The sequence below is a fragment of the Calonectris borealis genome, chromosome 12 (assembly GCF_964195595.1).
Source record: "Calonectris borealis chromosome 12, bCalBor7.hap1.2, whole genome shotgun sequence".
NCBI lineage: Eukaryota > Metazoa > Chordata > Aves > Procellariiformes > Procellariidae > Calonectris > Calonectris borealis.
In genome coordinates this window covers 11,288,005-11,312,261 of record NC_134323.1, presented here as the reverse complement: position 1 = coordinate 11,312,261, position 24,257 = coordinate 11,288,005, and the positions used below count along the sequence as shown (strand labels likewise).

The window sequence follows — 24,257 nt, the reverse complement described above, 5'->3', positions numbered from 1 at the left end:
TCCCGCTCGGGGTCGGCCAGCACTAGTGAGGAGGGAAGGTGTCTGGTAAGACACACGCTTCACAGCAGATAAGGTGTCTTGGGATACCAGTTGGAACACACACGGCATGATTTATGGGCGGGAAGTAACTTCTGATGAGGCTCTTTTGCTTTATCAAGCTGAAGTGAGCAAGATATTTTAGCCCAGTGAAGAGGATAATACCTGGATGCCACATTCTACTACAGAGACTTTTTTCCCAGGTTTTGCATTAGAGAAAATTAAAAAAGTTGCATGACACAGCATTCTGTAGCATTGCATCTAAACCCATTTGTAGTTCCAGTGTTTTTTACTTCAATGTATTTGGTCCAGGGCCATAATATTAAAACCAAAATGAAGTAAGATAGCCTGTTTATGTAAATGTAAACCATGAGAATACCAGCAATGGGTACTCTGGCGGTACTTTCTCTTTTCTCTCCTTGGCCAGCAACAGCAACTGAGTTAGACTTTTTTTTTTTCTGAAAAAGATGGGAAGAAAATCTCCAGCAAGGCCAAGAAATATGTTGTATATTTAAAATTAGGTTGCAAGATATGTTTTAGCTTATGTGATGGATAAGCAAGAGTCAATCCCTTACCTGAAGAAAGCTGCATAAGGCTTTCACTCCATTTAAACTAGGGAAAAAATTCCCACTAGCTTCAGTTAGGAATTTTGAAAGTGCCGTTCTGTCCTTCAGCATTGTCCCATCATAACTGCATGCAGGCTTACAAGTATTTTGACTTAATAGTCTCATATTTCATTACTACAGTTACTTTTATAAAACTTGTACTAACAGTATTAAAAATGTAATAACTTGACACAAGAGTGAGAAATGGCAGTAAAGTATTTAAAACACCTTTTGATTCAAACAGATTCCCATCTCTCTAAAAACTGGTTCAGTATTTGAATTTTCCATATTCATATTTCATACAGGTCAAATAAAAGTGACTAAAGTGTTTAACAAAAAAAGTTTATTACCAAAATACAATATTAAAGTCAATACGTGACAAACTCCTGTAAAGCAAAATAAATTATTCTAACATTGTACAGTATTTCAGAAGATAGTTAGAGTAGTACTACAGACTTTGCTTCATAGTTCCAAACAGTCGTCTATCAGGAACACAATCCTAGAGAGAGCTTAAGGCATGCAGCTTAATGTGCTGGATAATTTTATAAAATGAAAGTCATCCTATTTAATAAGATACAGTATCAGAATTAACTGCAGTTTTTACATGTCAGTTTTCTAAATTTTTTATACTTTGGCTATAAAAGCAGTGCCATAGTGTTACAATACCTTTTCTTAAAAAAATACATGTACCCATGTCCATGAATATCAAATGCAAATGTAAATTTCTATTAAATATATCTTAACAAATGTTACTTTGAGCACCAACTGTACATTTTAAAAAATGATTAAATAAGTGCTTCTGAAAGAGGAAAATACAATAACTCTGACTGAATCCCACTCTATTTTTCCAGGCCAAGCATGAATCAGAAAGATGAAATATGCACCTATTTATCACTATAGTCTAGTATGAAGGAAGTTTTCTCTTTAGTAGAAGTATAGGCATTTAAAACAAAGCTGCAAGTTACAGTTCATATCACAGAATAAAATCTAATTTAAACAAACAGCAAGTAAGTAGCTGATCATCTGATAGTGCTGTGACAGAAGATCCGAAAATATTTTAAAAGCTTAAAGAAAGGGGAAGACTGCAGTGTTGGTGACTTTGAAATGTGCTTAAGAACCCTTACATAACATGCAACCAAGCCAACCATACACTTTCTAAAGCAGATAACCTGAGGAATAATTTGCTTTCAGAAAAACTAAGCCTATAATTACTTCACTTGCAGAACTTCTGATAAAGTCCATGGGAATTGTGAGAGGGTAACTAATGTCAAGCAGCATGGAGCAGTTAAAAAAAAAAATCTGTGCATATGGGAAAAATAATTTGTTGGCATTTGTTAGCATTTGTTAGGATTGGTAACGGTTTTTAGAGGCAACTAACTTTCTACTATTTTATAGGAACACATGGTCAAAAAGAAAAAAGCAACAAGATGGCAAAGAACAACTGTAAATAGACGCCTCCTGCTTAGTAATCCTTTTATAATGAGTCCTGGTGCATTATACTTAATGCTGCAAGTGTGGCTTGCACATACACCAAAATTGTTAATTTTGATTCAAGGTTACTTGCTTTTTAAGGCTTGGTTCACTGGCATGTCCTTCGAACGCAAGTTTTTCACCTTTTTATCTTTCACTATCTGCGCAACTTTAAAATAATTATCCCTTTACACAAAAATAACAATATGGCAAAATATTGTTTCTGTGAATACTGACTGGTAGGTTAGCATTACTACAGATCTCTTTGTACCTTTAATTTTTTCAACAAATAGGACCTCTGAAGCAGAAAGTTGAGATATGTTCCAGATAATGTACTATTTTCACATGAATTCTATATTGAAGGTAAAATATTGGTGTCAATAATACAGTATGAATATCCCATTAAAAGTTTACTATCTCTAACTGAATTTGAGATCATGTAAATAAATCAAGTTTTTTAAATGTAAAATCCATCTATAGGAATATAAAAAATAACTTTTAACTGAAAATAATGTATACTTACTTCACATATGTATTTAAAACATCTCAAATATCTGACACAAAAATGCTTTGACATTATATCCTGACCAATTTTTCAAGTAAAATGTGTACTTTCTGCTATCTCATTTATAAACAAAATAATAGATATTTAACCCAAAAGAACGTGTCAAATTGAGGAAATCACTTGAAAACAAAAATCATCAAATGTACTTGGAATCTTAGTGCCTTTACCCTGGCCTTTAGATTTTGTGCTGCTTCATAAATTTGTAACAAGACTTGTTTTATTTTCCTGTTTGCCACTTTTAGTCAGCGATAGCGCAATAGACTGTACACTACATATGCCACCTTCTTAGATTTACAGTTGTAGCTTATTTCTGCGAGCAGAAATGCGTAAATAGGAAGTAACCATAAAATACTATTTTTCTAAGAGTAAGCCATTTTTTAAGTAATGAGCTACTAAAAATCAGGTAACTGCATCCCCATGTCAGGAACTAGGCATGCTTCGGTGCATCTGCCATTCATTAAAAGCAAAAATACATGCCCAAACTGGAAAGTTTAAATCTAGCTGCTAAAGGGCTTCTTTGGAGGTGCTACTACTTCACTTGATTGAAGCATATATTTCAAACAATTTAAGCAGCCAACTTCATAAGTAACCTCAACAAAGTTGCCAGGTAATTAGCCAGTATAATAATATTCCAAACTGATACATAGATGAACGTCTTCTACTGCAAACTGCTGTAACTGTAAAAATAAAAACCCAAAACCCACTGTACTTTTAGAAGCTAAAGGCTTTACAAGGGAGGGATTTCTATGTCTTTCTTAGAAAACAAAGTAATCCCTAATTCCCTTTATGAATCCATATTATATGCACTAGTAAAATTTATTCTACAAGTGACTGGATACAGTTTTTGCTTAAAATATTGTTTGCCTTTTTTTAAATATGATTTTCTACGGGAAGATTACTCATCTTTCACTGAATTATTTCTACAGTTACAGCTCTGTCAGACAAATGGGAAATTTAGACAGCCAGTGGGATTTCAAAGAACTCCAAAGCATGTAGGCATTTCTCAAAATCCCACCTTGTGCTCACCTACATCGTTAGGAATCTACATAGGTTTAATCTACATCTCTTTGTGGCAATTATTGTTAATATCATGTTCTCATTAAAAAACATTGCTCATACATACTGCAAAGTAATCACTGCAAATTAAAAGTGACAAAAAGTGACAAAAGCTTTTTTTTTTTTAAATAGTTCTGCTGAATATGTCAAGAAAACCATTAAGAAACAGCAGGTCATTATTATAAAGGATCTTTTACACACTATCAATTCATAAGATAGCAGTTTTTTAGTTAGGATCCAATCAGACAAATAGTTATTAGCAAAATGCTTCTAGGCTCCTCAGCTCCTGCTGCTCTAAATTGATAGAAAGGATAGCAGTCTTTGTTGAAGGACAACTTGGAGTTTGTAAGGCCTTAAAAATAGATTGGGAAAAATGAAATGCCTACGCTTGCATACAAGCACACACATGCCCTCATCCACCTCCCCTCTCCCTACTTTCCAGAATCCAGGCAGTGGGGTTTATGAGATCATATCGTAAAATTTGTATCTGGTCTGTTGCCAGTTTCAAAAAAAAGGGTAAAAAAGTTCTTTGCTGAAATACTTGGAAAACAACAAAGAGGCAGGAAGAAAAAAGCTTTTCAATTGATACAAAGCTTCCATACCTTTGGGTTTTACTGTACTGTACTAATGTATTATTACTGACTAGTACCTGACAATAAAAGAAAAAAACCCCAACAATCCTACATTCTTGGCACCATATAGAGAAAGAACAGGTTAGAATGGATCGTTCTATTCCCCACTTCTTATATTTATCTCTTAAATGATTCATCGGTCCCTGGTTAAAATATTGTACTGAAACAAGGACTCAGGATGGGAAATCAAGTTTTGCTTGCAATTCTTCTCTTTAGCAACTTTCTCAGGCAAAAATTAGCAAAGAAAGAAAATATTTACTCTAGGAAACCCTCTCTTTAACTTACTGCTTCACCTAGTTTGTGCTCTGAGTTGTGCTGTGGTCCTTATTTAGAATGATGTTTATGATTTCACCCTCATGTTCTTTCATATGATCCAGCAGATTTTCTTTGTTGGTAGACTCAAAACCACAAATGCAGCAGCAGAAGAGAAGAACACAGTATTCTGTGCCAAGATGGGGTACAGTGGAGTTCTTTTCTAAACTGCATGAGGTATTCATCAAGTTAGGTTTTTCATTTTCATCAGAACCTGAAATTTCATTCGTAGTCTGGTTAATAGACTCTGTAAAAGACACCAAGTTGTCTGAACTTCCTAGTATAGATACTGTACTTTCATCTGTGCCTTCTAATAAGGTTTTGTCAGGAAGCTGTCCTTGAAACCTGAAATAATAGTAAAAAACGAAACAAATATCAAAACGTGCAGTTGTTGCTTTTTGACAGGAACTTTCTTTTGGATCAGAGTTGGGTCCTTTGAAAATTTTAGATGATAGGGCTTGAAAGTACATCAGACATACCTGCTGCTTTGCGAAATTGCATCATTAATAGCCTTGTTCACTTGTTCATAGTTATAATTTTGGTCACTTGCATGTTTCCACATGTGGGACTTCAGGGATGGAGGATGGCTACATACATATCCACAGAGAGAACATCTAGGGGAAAAAATGTGGAGAAGGAAAAAGAGAAACATTTAGAAGTTAAATTTTACTAGTTTAGTAATGGATTAGTTCTTCCAAAAGGATGAGTAAACAGAGAGATACGTGTCAATCCTCTTCCCAGTCCCCCTTTTCAGTTTCATAACTAGGTCAAGTTAGTTTGCAAAGTTTAATTCTGAAATGTAAGACTATTTTTAGGGTCTGAGAATTTTTAATTTTGCATTCTATGACTTCTTAAACAACTGAATTAAAATCTTATCTGTTTGGCCTATTGAAACTCTTCAAATAATGCAAAAATGCAATATTTCTGATGACTGCAGAAACATGGAGTACATCGGTGTGGCATCTGGCAGGCAGGTAGTAAGCTCTCTTTGCCATTGCTCTGAACCAAGCAGGAGCTGTGTAATTAGCACTGATAATTTTAATTGAACTAATAAAGCCTGTCCTGATGTAGCATATATTAATTTATTTAAGGATCACAGAATTGTTGAAGGTGGGAGGGACCTCTTGAGATCACCTAGTCCAATCCACCTGCTCAAGCAAGGTCAGCAGATTGCCGAGGACCGTGTCCAGTCAGATTTTGAATATATTCACAGATCGAGATTCAGACAGTTGACAATTTTGTCCATGGAGTTTTCCATCAGCTCGGGTACCACAAGACTGAATTTTCTATTTCCCTACAAAACACTGTCTTATACAGTAAAGCACAAAACCTTGAAGAATAAATCCTATTTACATAGAGATGCAGTATATATTTACAGTCACAAATAATCCAAGACTGATCAAATACCATAGGGCTTTTTTCATACATGAACATAAAACAGAGGAGGTTTTTTATAAGTGTTTTCTAAGATGATAAATTAGTCATCTCAGCATGAAGGAGTTGAGTGATACTGCTTGACATCACTCCGGAGCAGAACAGTACTCATGGTAAAGACGACGTAACTCCTTGTGTCTTTTGGATGAGGAAGCTATTTTGCTTAGCTACCTGCTACTTTGGAAGTCTTCAGTTTCTCAAATCACATGGAAAAGACCAGGATCAAATCTTTCTAGAAATAAAAGGTGACCTTTTTCTAATAAATTATAGCTAGGAATGCATCTCAGTCCATCTCACTCCTCAAGGAAAGTAAGATGTTTTCTGCTCGAGCAATGTGATCCCGATGAGTCTGTTAAAATGACTACTCTTCTAGTAAGTTTTTGTAAATTTTTCAGAAATATAACCTGGAGACATGAGAAGGCGTACATAAAACAATGTTACACACTAGAATTCAGTAAGGTTTTACCACTTCTCTTAATGACAGTAGCATATAGTCCTTAAACGCCTTGCAAATAATCATATATAGGAATATTTCTGCTCAGCAGAAGATGGTGGAGAACAGCAAAAATCTCACAAGTTAGGTGAAGGCATGGTACATTACCTTGCTTACGTAGCAAGATAATTCTGTCCTGCTGGGGAACAATAGGCATGTCCTTCTAGCTCACTTTTCTCTATTACTTGATTTAGAATGTACTATCCTATTTTTCTCTTTTCCTTCTAATTTGAAGCCTTATAAAAAAAATGGATGCTTTCAAATATAGGCAAGTTCACTCTCAGGTTGAGAATCTCAGTATTTCTAATAAGGCTGTTACACAACAATGGCATCATTAAAAATAAGATAAAAGCAGACCTTATAGTTAATTTACAGATAAAATTAGGCCAAAATTATTTTTTTGCAAAACACAAAGATCAACAAAAAATCTTAATTCCATTCTATATGCACATGTATTCGACTAGTCTTATATATATGATTTTTCTGCGCCACTAACACAGCTTGGTCAGTGGGTTGATAACACAGTGAATGAAGCAACAGTTCAGTGTTTGTTTTTATCCCCTTTTAATTACAGTTTCATTTTTTGAAGTACATTAATTTACTCAGGTGATTTACTAACCAGATTTACTTTGCTGAGAACAATATCATGAGCCAAATGCTGTTGACTGCTTTAGCATACAGTTCAAATCAAAGACACAAAAACTCAACAGCTTTTAGCCTGATGCACTGCACTTTAAGATCACATAGTTAATGCATAGTTACAGTATATGCAAGACATTCACAGAGAAACAAAATTATTTTACCATTGAGTTTAGTGGTAGAACCCTTTCAATTCTATAGCATGATCTGCCCTACTGGTTGACCTATGTTGAATTATTAAACTTTACTGTTCAAGTGTATCCTAAATTGATCTACTGAGGAAACAATTATCTTGCAGCTTTTGATAGAGTATTTCTTTGGGGGCGCAGCGACCGAAGTGTGGACATTTTCAGTAATCTTCAGTAATACTAAGAGCACTCAGCAATACAGTATGAAGTATGACAGCAGAGCAAACAGAACTTAGTGCTACTAGGAATATTTCGGGGAAAAAAATGCAGTGGAAGGACTTTGAAGCTGTAGAAGCAGATTTTCCTGAGAAGACACCCTACATGAATGTGTTTTATTTGGATTTTTCTATTGCTTTTAAAATCTTCGACTAAGAAATGTTCAGAATATTCCTGATTTTCTTTCCTTTCCCAGCTTTTATTTTTTGTTGCAAATCAGTAGCAAACAATTGCACATATTTGTGCCAACTTTCTCATATATATATATATATATATATATATATATATATAAACCACACACATATCTATGGACAGACTGTAAAGGACACACCTCACTTAAACATAATGACTATTCATACTAATTCTTAACGAGGCCAGTGTGATGCCAATCTGGATTCTAACTAACATGTATTTGCAAAGGCTGTGCCTAGACTAGGATATTAAACAAAGCCAGAGAACATTCCTGGGTACCGGAATTTAACAATCTGTAATGTTAAATGTTAGAAGTGCCCCTGGCATGGTTTTGGCACATGCATTCTCCCAAACAATTCCAGGCATGCTTTGGTAATTAACATGGTCCAGAAACTACTTGCAATAGGCAGTTTATATGCAACCACCCCATTCTGGAAAGAAAAAGCTGAATACTGTACCAGAGGGAGGTCACGGACATGTTTAATGAGCTAGCATAAACATCACCTGCGAATGCCACATCAAATCTCTTTCTCTCTCTCAAAAAAAGAGAGTCACTGAACAAAGTATGAATCTAGGAGGGAAAAAAATAGAATCTGAACTCTGCTTTGTATCTTAACATAAGAAAATCACTGCTATCACAGCTTTTTGCCAAATTAGAACTGTTACATACTTGTACTGTTCCATTAGCTGCACTGCCTGATGCTCCTGGGGGTGGCGCCTCATATGGCATTTCAAGCTATTCATATTGGTAGTGGCGAAGTCGCATACTCGACATCTAAAGAGACAACAACAAGTAAACTAATCTGACAATTAACTGCTAACACTATTCCAGAAATAGAAAACTATGAGAAAGCAAAGGTATCTGGAAAGACTACAGTTAAAGACTAACGATATTTACAGAAGTCCAAGTGATGACATTAACTTTCAATTTTTGGACCGTGAGAATCTTTGCAGCTCAAAAAAGCCTCCACCTTTGAGCAAGAATCACTAGGCATATGGACTATGTTCCTTCCTGATATCTATCTTGTGCACCTTTACTGAAGTTGGTAAGTATCACGAAGTGTAAGGGAGATGCGGATGCACTTGAATGGATGCAGCCCTGATGCAAGTTGCTTGGCTACGTTATGCAAAGGCAGAATATGACCATAAGAGCTATAGGGGACACGGTGTATTTAGAAGTGAGTCTTGTTCCTCAAGAATACGTGTTCTATTTACTGCCACATCCATTGCATTAAGCTAAAAGCTAAACTTTCTATTTATTAATAAAACGTCTAAGTTTTAAAAGCTAAACTATCTATTTAGTAATAAAATGTCTAAGTTTCAGAGCATTATACCTGAAATAGAAGTCAGGGACAAGATCAACACATTTAGATTCAAGTGCCCTAAGACAAGTGTGTCACATCATGCTGTCTAAATTTTTATTTTTTTACTTCTGTCACAACATCTTTGTATAAAAACAATACATAAAACAGTCTGGATCTAGATTTAGATCCCAAAGTATTACACAAAATACTATGCTATTCATGAAATCAATATACTACCACACAAGCTTCCTGTATAAACCATATTGAAACAAAAGCCATCAAGCTCAGCTAAAACTCTGCATATGTATTAGGACTTTAGTTGTTTCTTTTTTTTGAAATGGTAAAATGTCCAACATTTACTAAGTCTGGTCTATAGTGTGAAACAGTTTGAGACTGCAGGATACTTAACTTGAGATTACTCTATTTTTGAAAGGACTCAATTATGCAGTATTACAATCCAGAAGGTATCAAATCTACAAAAATGCATCATTGGAGGCTATACAGTTTAATTTCCAGCAATTTTTGTCAAACAAATAATAAAATATGTTTACAGCTATAAAAATGGCAGCAATATAGTAGGTTGCCATCTGATACTATGAAAGGCTTGAGGAATACAAGTTTCAGAAGGAGAAATACCATAAATACTGGATCTTTATGTTTTTTAGGTTCTGGCTTAACTATCCTACCAGGTCTGCAGATTTGTCTACATGGTTTATAAAAAAATAATAAGAAAGGCAAGCCAGATCAGTAGGCTTAAATTTAGTACACAGCAGTCTGTATCACCAATGTAAAATTTTCAAGGGTTCCTAAATCAAACAGGCTGGCTAACACCAATTCAGAAAACTACCATATACAAGACACTCTACAGTATCTACTGTTCCAACCCCACTAAGTAACGAATAACAGCAACAGGGAAGATTCTGAGGAGAAAAAAAATCTATTTGTATTCCACATTTGCTCTCTGAGCAAACATCTTGCAAATTTTTGCTAGTGTTATGGGATATTATTATAATGCACAAATCAAAATACAACACGTCTTCTGGGTTTGTTTATCCAAAAGAGAAAGTCCCTGGCTGAGCTCAGCATTTCAAGGTGTTGAGTTTCCAGAATTTGTATTAAAAAGACAGAAGTATATTAGCTCAAAAATTCTATTAACTCAGATCTATTTTCTAGCCACTAGGGAGGGACAGAGATCCACACTGAATGAGCATAGATTGAATTTGCAGGAATTTATGTAGCAACCAATAGAAAAATGCATGATTTATTTTTCTGCTGGGGACCTGAGCTATAGTATTACATGTGATTTTAGATATCAAAGTTTCTATATAAATCCATATAACATCCTTGCAGAAAAGTTATAAAACCTGATCCTAAGTGAGTGTGTTAATATCGCTTGAAACCTGTGAAAAAGATGAGGGGACTGGTGACAAGAAAAAGGGCAGAATTTTGCCACGCACTGTAGAAGTCTATGTGCAAAGTAGCAACATGACAATGGAGAACACTTTGCAATAAAGCAAATCTGAAATGAACTTAAGTGTGCCAGGAGTTAGAGAAATATATTATTACTATTGGGCAAAGTTCAGTATTACAATATAATTATTTCCCTTTCCACATTTGAATGCTTCAAACTGAAAACAAGCAGTAGACTGCTACAGCAAAAGATGCATCCTGGAAAAGTTAGCAAATCTCAATTACATAGTTTGAGTCAACCAGCAAGTGTGGCTCCTTCAAATTTGCAGTAAAATTATGTAATTGAAATTCTTTAACAATATCTTCAAAATTGCATGAGCAATTAAGTAACCTTTTTAGTTAAAACAAGTAAACCAAGCATGTGGCATTAGCCAACAATAATTGAGACACTTACCTATATGGCTTATCGGAGTTATGAATTCGTCTGTGATTTCGTACACCAACGTAAGTTGTGCTTGTGTAGTCACATATATCACATCTATACAGTTTCTGAACTGAAGTCTTACTTCCTACATGAAACGAAATCCATTATTTTAGAGAGTTGCATTCAGCATTGTAAGAAATTCTCAGATGATAATTTCAGCATAATTTAATTATGAAACACGAACTAACATTTTAAAGTAATACTTTTAAATATCTATAAATATTTAATACTTTTAAAGTATCTGGAGCAAACTGGCAATGGACATAGAGATAATAAAGGTATAGTTTATTTACCATGCTGTTCTGCATTCGCCCTACCATTTACTGGAATTATTAAAACTTTAGGAAAACACATTCTTTTTCTCCATGCGGACACTCCCTTCTTCCTGCAGTTGGGTTAAAATCCCGTGTTACAGCAAAAGGTGACAAAATGTGGGAACTGCTGAACCCAGCAGTCTCACTGCTTTGCAGAATGAATCAAATCAAAGGAAAAGATGGGCACTGAGAGAGGACATGTTTCCAACTGGCAAACAGAAAAGAAAAGCAAAAGGCCTCCTGAAGCATCTAAATCCTCTCATCCACATACACTCACACTTTCAGAAGGATCTGAGATGATAAAAAAAAAAGATACTGACCAGATGTGTTAAGAAATAATTTGGAGCTTCTCTAAATTACTAAAAAGCAATTGTAACAAAAATAGTTTTTTCTTTCTAGAATGAAAGAGACTCTTGAAAAATTAATGGTTGCAGAGACAAAGGCTAATGACTAATTTAACATAGGAAAATGTGTGCCTGCAAGTGCACAGTTTGAGTATTTTTGAGATATAAGTGTGTAGACTTAAACAGCCCTATTCCTGCTCCTTCACTGAATAATGGAACTGATTTGGGTTAAAATATTACCATTTGGGAAGAGGGATGGTATTTTTTTATGCAGGTCATTTTCTCATTCCAGCCTATCATGCAGCCTTCATGCACTCCCCAAATGAGGCAACAGCAGAAACATAAAGGAACACCAAGGTTGGAGCTGTTTAAATCGGCACTACTGGCAAAAGAAACATCAAACTAAAATCAAAGGGGTTTCTTTCTGCATCTGACCTTTTCGCTAGCTGAAGTAATTCTACTTGTTTTTTTTTTTTCCAAGTGCAAGTAAGGTGCTCAAGTTCATTTTAGCTTTACACCAAATTCTTATTACCTGGATGAACAGTCAAGCCATTACTTTCAGTTACGTACATGGGCTTTGAAGAAATTCTGATAGAGATCCTCAGAGAATTTCTCTGGTGGGTAAAGATCATTACTAAAGTACACCCCCAAACCAAAATAAATATACAATTCAATAAATAATGTGTGGGAGACAAAGTAAAGCTCAAATCTTGCAAGAACAGACTTCAGAAACTCTTCATGCTCATATGAAGCACATTTCCAGCACAAACAAATCATTAGTTTGTGTTGTGAAGAGGTTTACTACTAGTAGGATACACCAGAAGATCCTAGGTGGAACAGAAAAGGATGTATTAGCTGGATGGTTTTTAGTAAATATTGCCTTAAGAACTCTAATAATATCAGCAGGTGATCTACTTCCCAGGCCTCGCAGCTCCTCCCCCCCAAAAAACCCCTCCCCTCCCTGAAAAATGTAAGTTCTGATTTCCCAAATGGGATCCCTCTATTCTGAATCCTGAAGAATTCTGTTAAAGGCTTCTCAAGGTCAAGAGCACTGAAGGTCCGTGTCACACTGAGAGGAGGGTCTGTCTGCCACTGTTCTGACTTGAAGTTTGAAAAGACAGATAAGCTTGAAATTTGAAATAAGTGACTGTCCAAAAAGACGGAAAGTAGACTTTTTAGATACATCTCTGCTTAGGTCCAAATACCATGAACTTCTTTCCAGTTTGGAGTAATAAAACCTAACCAAAACCCCCTCCTTTATCACCTCCTGAATTCCAATTCTTTTTAGCTAAAGAAGGGAGGAATGAGACAAGCAGATTGAACTCAGGAGGAACTGTAGAGTTTATCTTGAAAACAGAAGTTCTGTCTTCTGAGTCCAAAATACTGACCAGATTTTCTAAAGATAATTTTGTTCTGGAGTTTCCTCTTGATGATGCTGGATTCCAATAACCCAGACTGAATCTTTTCATTATCAAAGCAACAATTAAGAATCTTCATGGTAAAACTCTTTTAAGGAGACATTGCAGAAAAGAACAGTAGAATGAGTCATCCAAAATGGAAGTTCAACTTTTCACTTTGATTTTTTTTTCCACAGGCGGGCACTGAATTATGTCAAAAAAAGTTTTAGATATATTATTCTGAAGGATACAGTCACACAGCTAACTTAAACAGTACGGGAAAATTACCACTAATTAAACTTTCACTCCAAAATCCAGCACTTTTGGTTCAAGATGTAACGTAATTAGGTAGGTTGATAACCCCAGAGTGTAATTCTGAAGAACATATAGCATGTCATATAAAATAAAATAGCAATCTGAATACAAAGACAGTCTGAAATAAAATTTGAATAATTCTGTGTGTGCCAAGATAACAGAAAAAATATTTTATATTTTTCACTTTAAAACACAGTGCTCACTTTTCTAGCATTCTTATAAAAAATTATATGGAAGTAATATATAACATGCACTCTTCGCAAGTCAACATTAAAGCAAATTATATCTGAATTTTTCCTACAATATGCTCATATAGTAAAATTTATTAGTTTTTTTTTCTTTAATGTAAATTATCAAAACAATCTTAATTATATACTTGGAGACTTTGGAATTTATATTTCTACAATTATTCTTTTATGAATGCACATTTATGTAGAAGACCTCAAATAAATACAAAGACACTTACTGGGCTGCAGATCTATGGGAGAGCAGGGGTTGTGTGAAGGTTAAGCTATTGCATGCTCTACTTGAATGAGTTTTCCATCTTAAATTCTGCAGCTTTAGAATAAACTGCTTCCAAATGTATTTTCTGTTACGAATTTGGTATTTCATTGGGCAGGCAGCTTAAAACAAACAGTATCTAATGAGATTTTTAAAGCGTTACGGAAACATACTATCTATTGCATAGTTATAAGTGGCTAACCACCCAGCAGCACACACTTAGGAGCAATTATTTATACCAATCACTACTTCGTATTTATTCCTTCAACAAAATGCACTTAAATTATAATACATCATATAATCTCTTGCTGTTGCAAAATAGCAGTCGTGTCCCCCCCACCTCCACAGGCTTATTTCTTGTGGTTTTGGGGCCTTTTTTGCTTTCTGGATGGAGGATATCAGGTCTCTTAAAAGTGAACGTGGAAATGACAGATCTTTGTTCTAGCAGCAGTAACAGGTGCTCCTGTAATACTGCTTATTACCCTATTCCTTCATTATTAGACATTTACAATCCGATCATATCCAGTGTCATAATGCTCCCTTTTAATTTATTGTACAACCATGATGAATAAAGAGACTTTTAGGACTAACTATTTCATAAACAAGAAATGAAACTGTTCCAGCTCAGGCATCTTTCACATAAACAGATGCTATGCCATAAACTTCTTTGTTTTGTGTCGCTTTATAGGAATGACATCTGTTTGACAAGAGATTGCTGTACTGCAGTGGTGTTGCAATTTGATTATAAATTGGTTCTGAAATAATTTAAGCATTCCACAGTATGAGTTAATAAAAGTTTAAAAGGAGAAATGTTTTCATTCAAGCCACATTACTAAATTTCATGTGGGGTAAACAATCAATTAAAGTGCATGGCTGTAACACTTTTATAAGATAATAATGAGCAAAAAATATTTTTAAAAAATCTCTAAGGTAATTGAATTGAAAGCAAGCAGTTTTCTCGAACAGGGGCTCCTCTTTCGTGGAAGTTAAGATCAGGATATAAACACTAAAACCACCTTATTAAAACATACTATTTTCAAAGGCAGATAGGCATCTTGATTTTCAGTCACCTTACAGGACTTTAGCTCAAAAGGTACAGTATTCCCCCAAAATCTGACAGGTTTCAGGCGTTGCAAGGTAGTTATTCCTGTATCATGACATCTTTAAAAATACTGGTTTAAAACAAACAAAACATTGTCAGAAGTTAATAGTCCAAGCTGTGCTCATAGATATTTGTAACCAGCTAAACTAATAATGTTTTATTTCCTATCACTTCCATTAAAACATCTATGCTTTTTCTTCTGAAGAAAAAACCCACTCACTATTTAATGGGGAACATTCCCACCACCAGCAGACCCTCCCTAGCCTTTTTCCTGTCTCCCCCTGACTTCAGATGGCTCTCTCAGGCTTAGGTCTTAGGGATGTAATAAACACTACAGATCAATTTCCTTAATTTAAATGCCTTCTGCATTGATGACAGCAAAAAGGAGTGCGGAAGGGTCATTCTACCTGAGGCTGATAAAGTAATTAAATTTTAAGTTTCCAACTTGTACACTGAAAGCCAGAAAAAGAGGCAGCATGAGTTAAGAGAACAGAAGTCGAGTTAAGGATCTCATTCTATTTTGACATGTACCATGTTGCTTTGGAAAATCATTAATGGTTCAAGCCGTCCACCCTGGCTTTATGCTAGTTAGTACCTTTTTTCACAAGTAGTTGCATCAATTTCAGTGATTACTTTCGCACTCACTGATCAGCTGTAGAGGTGAGAGTAGAAACCAGAAATTTCAACTGCAATCTAAGTACTACTATAGTGCATATTTTGCTATCTAAACAAACAAGAGACCATAGTTAGGACAGAAGAGAGCTATGTGCACAAAATGGAAATCCTTCAGCCCACAGTTGCTTAGAGGCGATATAATTACTAGTATTTTTCCACAGTGCTCTAAATTGCAAAATACTAATAATTGTTGCCTTCAAAATAAAAATGCTGTAAATCTTTTCGGTAACTTTAACTCACCAGAGAAGAGGATGCATTCAAGTTCCAATAATAAATATTGGGCCTCCAGCACACTCAAAGGATTTTAAGACCACGTTTTCTCCTAAACTTCAAAATTTGGCTATTCTTTCCCCTATTTCACTACCTTAGCACATCAAGTGTTTAGGTTTTGTTGTTGTGGGTTTTAAAACAAACACTATTAAATTATAAGCAGATACACAGTAAACCAAACATTTAGAAAATGCCTACCTATTGTTACCCTGGCAACTATTACAGATACAGGTTGCATTTTTAGAATGCCTTACGTTTGTCTCTCCAGGGCTAAAAGAAATGACTCATTTTGGACATGACCATACTTAAACAGAAATTTCGCAGAATGGGTGGTATTGTATGTATATGCTGACAGCAAATTACCACAGTGAGTTTAAAAAAAGGCTTTCTTTTCTTTACTGTAGGTGATTCGGAAAATACTGTAGCTGCTGAAGGAAGGAAAAAAAGATTTTTTTCTTAAAAACTCAGCGTAGTACTCCATACCAGTTGTTTTTCATAAGAAGAAATACAAGGTCCAATTACAGGGGCTAAAAATATCCTACCTACCAATAAATGTCAGTAAGATGTCTCAAAACTGACTATGGTAAGTTTTGCATACTGAAAAGAACATACATTTAAGGTTATGAACAGGCATGAAAACATTTCAGCATGAACGAGATCTTAAAACCAGTTTTATAGAAATATAGCAAATAGAAGTAATGTTATGAGTGACTTTTTGTAATTTCAAGTGTAAATATAAACAGTACCTGCTCTTTCATCTCCTTCGTTGGAAACTATTAGTTTGTTAGATGTAGCTGTTGAAAAGATATCTGGAAGACTGTGTTGTTCTCTTTCATGATTTCGCAGTTGGCTCTGAAAAAAACAATTTCCCATGTTTAAATATACACTACAAACATACACTGGTCACTTCAAATATTGCAATCATTTGTGACATCGTTACTCAAGTTTTAATGACAACTGTTATAAAATGTATATTAACATACATACAGATTATCCCTCAGGTAATTTTACTAGAAACAAAGCAAAGTAAATAACGTTAATTAATAACATAGAGGATTGATGAGAGTGACTGAGAGGATTATATGATCTATGTTTATTTAGAAAATAAATTTCTTCCCCCATTCCCATAGACAAGTGGCAAACAGTTCTTCCTCCCAAATTATTATACTCCAAAAGCAGTATTAGATTAGAGGTTAGAGGATGGCTTGTGTGAAAATTGACTGAATTTTCATATTGCCTAGTGATTTAAGAATATGTTATTCCTGTTTCTACTTGTTTTGGGGAGGAGAGGGGAGAGAGAGCCTTTTGCTACCCTACCTGTACATTTTTTCAAACTAGGACTAAACAACAGTAAATATGGGAAAATTTGCACTACCATTGCCTACAAGAGTTTCAGTTGTACAGCTAGATACTGATGCTGTATATTCTATATTCCTGAGTACTGAACTGAGTACATAGGAACACACTCACCAGCACTAATGCTTAAAATAGTGATTATAAAAATGGCAGAAGTACATTTTTCTGCTCTGGTGTGTAACCTTTCAGATCTAAGTTCTACAGAACATCCAGACCAACACAACAACAGAGGAAAAAAGAAAAGAATTTCTGCTTCAAAGTGTCTCATGTTACCCCCAAATGCCACGATTACTTTTGCACACACTCACAACTAGTGGGCATGTTTGAGCATTCTTTTAAAGTTTCAACTATTAAGTTCTCTGATGCTTCCATTTCTTCCTGTAGTTGCTACATGTGGGCAGAAAAACAACACGATATTAATACGTCCATAAGATGGTTCTCAGGAAAATAACTTATGTGAGCAAGCAAGTTTATTTCAGTGGGTAAAGCAGAGTAATTATAGCTGAATTGTATATTCGGAAAGTGCTGCTGGCAATAATCCCCAATTGTAATGACAATGAAGCCAGGATGTCAGACTGAATTAAGTTAGAAAGAGGGATCACCAGTTAGTAAAAAAGTAGCAAAATAGGTTATTTAGCTATTATTACAGGCACAGGAAAGAACTTTACCTTATAATGAAAGGATTCATCACATTGCTTGCACTGATACATTCTTGTTTTGCAGTGGTTGATCATATGGCTCTCTAAATCCTTACTATTGTCAGCAATGTGTTCACAGATTGGACACTGGTACGGCTGCCTCTGACGATGGACTCTCAAGTGTTGTTTTATGTAGCCCTTATTACCACTGCTATAATGGCAGAGGCGACAGCGGTAGGGTCGATCTACATTAGGTATATACTCTACTAGGTTACTTCCAGGAATATTTGCATCATTTGCATTTTGGCATTGTGCGTTGTCTTGTAATTCTTTCAGTATGTCATCATCAGAAGCATTCTGATCCGTCCTCTCCTTCAGTTTTTCAATGACAGTGAGTAGTGACATACTGATGCCCATTTTAATTGGTGCTTCTGATAACTCTGGCCTTTCTTTCTGTATCTCAACTATTGCACATTCACTTTGGTTTAAGCCACTAAACTCCTCTGAAGGATTCTTAAGTGAGGATACCACTTTAGAATGAGCCATGCATGGGCCATCAGCTTCTCCCTGCCCTGCACCTGCATCCATGGCATCTTCTCCAGTCAGAGTCCTGAAGCTAGACCTTGTTAGTTCTGCAGCTCTGATAGGCATTGTAACAAGAGCTTCTGCAGCTAATGAGTGTAGTCGTAAAGACTCTGAATTTGTCCTTCTTCGTGCAGGAGGCACATTTTCATCAGTTGTTACGTTTTTATTAGAGCTTAATTCATTATCTTTCTTCTCGGTATTATTCCACCCTATTATTACTTCTTGAATTTCATCTGAACGATAAACTTCATCAGGTTCTTCACAGGTAACATGGGATTCCTCTGAGATCAATTTTTTTTCTGTTTCAATGTCAGTGTTCATCAAGAAAGGCTTCTGTAAGACACTTTCTTCAGCACCTGGCAAACGCTCTACTATTACATTAACATGACCCTTTTTATTTGGACTACAATTGATGATTTTCTGTGCTGATGAAAGTAGGCTATCAGTTACCATATTATCCTGTTCTGTATCTGATACAGTCTCCTCTAAAACCTCTGTAGTAGGAGAATGCACTACAGACTGATTTAACATCTCTTCCTCTTTTACATTTGTTCCTACTGGCGATTTACATGACAGTTGCTCAGAATTGCAAATCTGAAGTTGAAGAGAAGGTTCACTATGGATATCAAGTTCATTGTTTTCCAAAGAAAGAACAACTGTATCCACGCTATGAGGTGTGTGAGTTACAATTGTCTCTGACAAGTTGGTCGTCTCATTTTCTTCCTCAAAGATAGGATAGGAGCAATCAACCTCACCCGCATGTTTCCAAGCGTGTGTTTTCAACATTCTTTGCTGACCACAGGTGTACCGACAAATTAAACACCGGTACATACCATACTGCTCATAAGTATACCATTTTCTCCTACCCATTTCAGGCATACGAGTAGACTGAGTTATATCTTTACATTCCAGATTTCCTGCCTGATCAGTCCCTGATTTGACACTTCCTTCCACTGCCCCTTGCAAAAATGAACTTGCGACATTTACACATTGCTGCACTTTTGTCTGGACGCTATTTTTACCATCATTCTCATGGTCATTTTGGAAATGGGATTCAAGTTCTTCTTGGCTTTTGGAAGCAAAATGACATTCTGAGCACATTAATATTACTTCATTTTTCTGCCCATGTTGTTTTATATGTTCTTGTAGTGTTAAGAGAGAAGGTGATAGAAACTTACACAGACTACACTGGTAGCACGTCACCTTTTTTTTGCTTTGCGGAAGACATTCAGTCACAAAATAATCTGCTTGTAACTCTTCAGTCTTTTTAGTAGCAATAACAGATAGCTCAATTGCTTTAGCTGGGATTTCACAAAGATCGTCTGCGTCAAAGGACTCTGCAGAAGCATTGGGATGGGAACGTTTTTTCCCTATTAAAAGGCATCTTTGTGACTTCTCACTTTCAACTATTTTGCTTAGTTTCTGGATAACATGGATTAGTGGATCAGTTTTACATTTTCTCTGATCTTCACTGTTCTGCAGTGTTGGGCCAATGACTGTTTCAGAAATCAGCACAGCTTCCTGTTCCCCAATATTTGGCATCAATACTGCAACACTGCTTCCTTCTTCCATAATACCTAGGGGAAAGGGTTTTATAAAAAATGAAAATTTATACATGCACAATAATACAAACACAACCCAGTACTATTTAGAGTTCTCCCTCTACTAAATATGGAAGCCTAATGTCACTAACTTAATAGAAACTTTCAGAATGGCTATATAAATAGCCAAAGATATTGAGGACATTCAGTGGATAGCATAGATGCTATTCAATACAGCTGGACAGAATAATTCCAAGAGAACCTCTAACTGCCTGCCTCCAAGTTGTACAACGGCAAGATAAATATTTTTCAAGTATAGGCTGATTAGCATCGTTACAGCTATTGTCTTTTTCTTTACAAGGACTACACATTTGAATGCTAGACACTTAAATATACCAATCAATAGTAACTGGCATATTTATGTTTAAAAGCCATGATATGACACGAAAATGTATTCCTAACATACTTACTCTGATACACTGATGTCTCCTAAAGCAAACGACAATTTGTAACAACATAATTTACAAAAATAAGCTATTTTTTTCCTTGAAATGTTAGGAAAAGAAAGTAATTCTGGTATTTACTTGCCTTAGTCATTTTGCTATGACTATATTAAAGACCATTCAAATGTCAAATCATACTTCTCATTATAAATGTAATTTTCTAGAAAAGCTACTCATGGTAGCTTTTTCCACAATTTCTTAATTGTAGGGAAAATCAATTGGTACTAATGTTGTGAAGAGTAATTTTTTTCTGTTTTGAGGGAAAGCTAAAGGCAATAACTATTTCCACTTACACTTCCTTTAAACATTTCTAACCATAAACCACAGGCAATAATGTGGTACTGTTAGAGGTTAAATTAGAAGCCAGTATGTATACATTTACATGAAAACATACTTTATGATGTGGGCGAAGTTGTGGGGTGAGGAGTGAAGAAACCGGACAAAAAGTCTTACAGTGGAATTTACTTCTGAAAAAATGTCTAAAGATAACCTATTCAAATTCCACTATATAGACATACATATATTTTATACACAATATATATTTTTATATACTATATATAAAATTCAGAACATAAAGAGATGCCAGATATTTCTTTTATCAGTCATCCTTGAAAATGTATCCCAAGTTCTTTCATATGGATATTTTTTTTTTTTGCAAGAAACATACAGAGGCCAAACTAGAACTTCCAGAACTGGTCCTAAAGAGCATGAAATCTACTCTTTTCTACTTACAGATTTAGTATACAGCAATATAATGAACAGACATATGAGAGTGGGTTCTGTGGTGCCCCTTTCCCACTACAGAAAAATTCTAGGCAGAACTACTCAAAGTTACCTTTATTTGCCATTCAACTTACAATTCAGGTTATCATCAGAACTATCAATATATGCAATGTTAATATCATTCACACTTCATATGCTCATGTAAAATATTTCAAGTTGAAAATGCAGCAATATTTGTTAACTCTGAATCATTATGAAAAACAAGACTACTCTCTTCAATGTTACTATTTTTCAGTGTTAGTTTGAAGAATATTTACTTGGTAATGGCTAAAATCTACATTAAAATCTAAAAATTAAAATATAAATAAAGCCATAAGGCAGTTGGATCCATGATAACTAGAAAACTAAGCAACTTAAGGCCTTATGCCTTTACCTGGATCTATGTAAGCAGATTAAACATGATCAATACTGCACTGCACTGGTAGATCAATTGGAGGAGATAGAAATTAAAAAATAAATATATTTAAAACAAGTATAATCTTACGTAACAGTATACCAAATAGCCTGCTTATTTAAGTTCAGTATCACCTTATTAACAGGAGTTACTATTAAACTGAAACATCCAAGTATTTAACTTTTTTAATATAAACCAGTAGATGTCTCGATGTGCATTTTCTGCTTCAATTTCTATTATCTGTTTGGCGCAGTATATTGAATGACTAACTCCTGTCTATGTGGTTAGGAAAAATTTTATCCCTTTCATATAATATCTCCAATTAGATATTAACTTAAAAGAAGTTTAAGGTTATTATTTGAAAACCATTTAGTTATATAAAAGTACTTTGCTCTGTTTCATACTGGCTGTAATACATTAAAAACCATTATGAAAAGTAAACAAATGTGCTTTTTTCCCTGAAAGCAAATTTAATGTTACATGAAGTGCTCAAAGGAATATTTCTACTTGAAATATTTTCAATCTGAAAATGAGTTAAGGAAAATTATATAGCACGTGGTGCTACTTTAAATTATACTTGGTATTTTTAAAACTTTGTAAGTAATGCTAAATAGGCAAATATTTCCCCTACCTTTTTCATCTGAAAGCAGCATAGAATCTAAGAGGAAAGATCCTAGACGGACCATAAAAGAAAAATGCTGCCACATACTATTTATTGCTATGTCAAAAATGAAAACAGAGGGAGTACCTTCAGATGTATTGATTTTGGATGCTTGTAGCTGATGTAAATTATCAGATGTGTAACTATGGTATATATACGTTATGTCATTCTTTGTTTGGAGTAAGTTTAATGCTTACCCCTGCAGACTTCGGTTTTTAGAGGATGATAAGAATTGTACACACAAATGTCTGGATTTTAATAACTACATCGCTTTCACTAAGATGATTCAATCTCCCATGACATAAAACTTCAGTCTGGCAAATGGCTCTGCCAGCACGTACCCTTTACACAACCCCCGCGGTAATTAAAATACGGGGTCTGGGGACGACAAAGGGGCGCGAAGGGGAAGATCCAGACCAGAGGAAATCGGCTCTGCGCTGGAGCTGCCCGTTCCACCTGTGTCAAACACCCACTCGAGCAGCACGGCAGAGACAGGGTGAAATGCCTCCAGGTCTAGGAAAAGCCAACCACGCTTTGCACAACAACCTAACTCGGCGAGGCCGGTCTGATCACATCGCGGCTCCTGAGGGCAGGGAAACTTCATCAGCGGGAGCTCCGTGCTGCCAGCTGTCGCCCCCGGACAGCGGAGCCCCTGCCCCGGCACTGCGGCTCGGGGACGTCTGGCCGCGGATCCGCGACACCCTCTGCGGGACCCCGCTGCCCTTCCCTGCCCTCCGCGCTCCCCGCCGGCCGCCCCCGCACCTGCCGCCACTCCCCGGGCGGCCCCCGCTTTATAGCGCGCAGGTGCCGCCGGCGCGGCCCTCGAGCAGCGGGCCCGGCGCCCCAGGGTGGGCGAGGAGCGGCGCCCGCCGCTCCGGCGGCCGAGCCGCGGGGAGCTGGCCCGCCGGCGAGGCGAGGCGAGGCGGTGAGAGTACGGGAGGGGAGGGAGGGAGGAAGGAAGGCGGCCGCGGCGGCCTGGGCCCGGCCCGGGGAAGGCTCCATCGGGAGCCGCAGCCGCCCGCGGCTCCGCACATGGGCTGCGGCGCGCCGCCCCGGGGCCTGCCCGCCCGCCGCCGCACCTTGCGCCCTACCTACCTGCCGGCCGGCCGCCGCCGGGCCGCCGCCGCCGCCCGCGGGGCGCGGTGGGGCCGAGGGCCCGCCCTGCTTTTACCTGGGTTTTAATGAAGAAAAAAAAAAATTTCCTCACCCCCGGCCACCGCTTCAAGATGGCGACGATGGAGACCGTATCACGTGACCGGCGGGCTCGGATCAGGTGACCGGCGGGTGGACGCTGCTGCTGCGCCACCGCCTCCTTGCCGTTGCCACGGAGACGAGCGCGGGCCCTGCGATGGCCGCGCCCCGCCTCGTCCCTCCTCGGTGCCACAGGGCTCGTCGCGCCAGCCGCCCAGGGCTGTCACAGTGCTGGTCACCGGCTCAGCGGCCCCTCGCCTCCACGCTGGCCCTGTCCCTAAGGCGAGCTGGAGCCGTGTCGCGGTGCTGTTGTGCTCCTCAGGCCGTCTCCACAGACCGCTGCCACCGACCTCTTGCAAGGGCAATGTTGGTGTAGGTGGCTCCATCGATACGTGTATCATCTTAACGTAAATTTCCACTCAGCGCAGAGACCTAGCAGCAATGCACAGCCTCTCATGACGGCCCAGTGCGGCTGAGCTGGTGGTTTTATTCAAAGTCTCAAAATAATTGATGTTTACCTTGCAGCTCCTGTGCTTAGCTGATCTGGCTTCTTGCCTTTGTCAGTCAGAAGTTTGTCACTATTCCGGTATCCAGGGCCAAGCCAGGCAGCGTAATGTGCTTCAAGAAATAGTATAGTCTCCCAGAAGGTAT

The 24,257-nt window shown here is 37.0% G+C and overlaps 1 protein-coding gene across 6 annotated transcripts; it reads right to left on the bottom strand.

Annotated features, from left to right (window-relative positions):
* Window positions 1–969: 969 nt before the first annotated feature.
* ZNF507 (zinc finger protein 507) lies at window positions 970–23,969 on the bottom strand. Of its 6 annotated transcripts, none has more exons than XM_075161309.1 (7): window positions 23,623–23,969; window positions 17,979–20,110; window positions 16,701–16,806; window positions 11,007–11,121; window positions 8,509–8,613; window positions 5,156–5,290; window positions 970–5,021 (listed from the first exon to the last, which is right to left on the bottom strand). In XM_075161309.1, the coding sequence occupies exons 2-7, from the start codon at window positions 20,103–20,105 to the stop codon at window positions 4,658–4,660; spliced, it is 2,952 nt and encodes a 983-aa protein (XP_075017410.1). In that variant the 5' UTR covers window positions 20,106–20,110; window positions 23,623–23,969; the 3' UTR covers window positions 970–4,657. The 6 variants fall into 6 exon arrangements, with proteins under 6 accessions (XP_075017410.1, XP_075017413.1, XP_075017412.1 ...); XM_075161312.1 differs by lacking the exon at window positions 23,623–23,969 and adding an exon at window positions 23,511–23,616; XM_075161311.1 differs by lacking the exon at window positions 23,623–23,969 and adding an exon at window positions 22,764–23,120.
* Window positions 23,970–24,257: the final 288 nt, after the last annotated feature.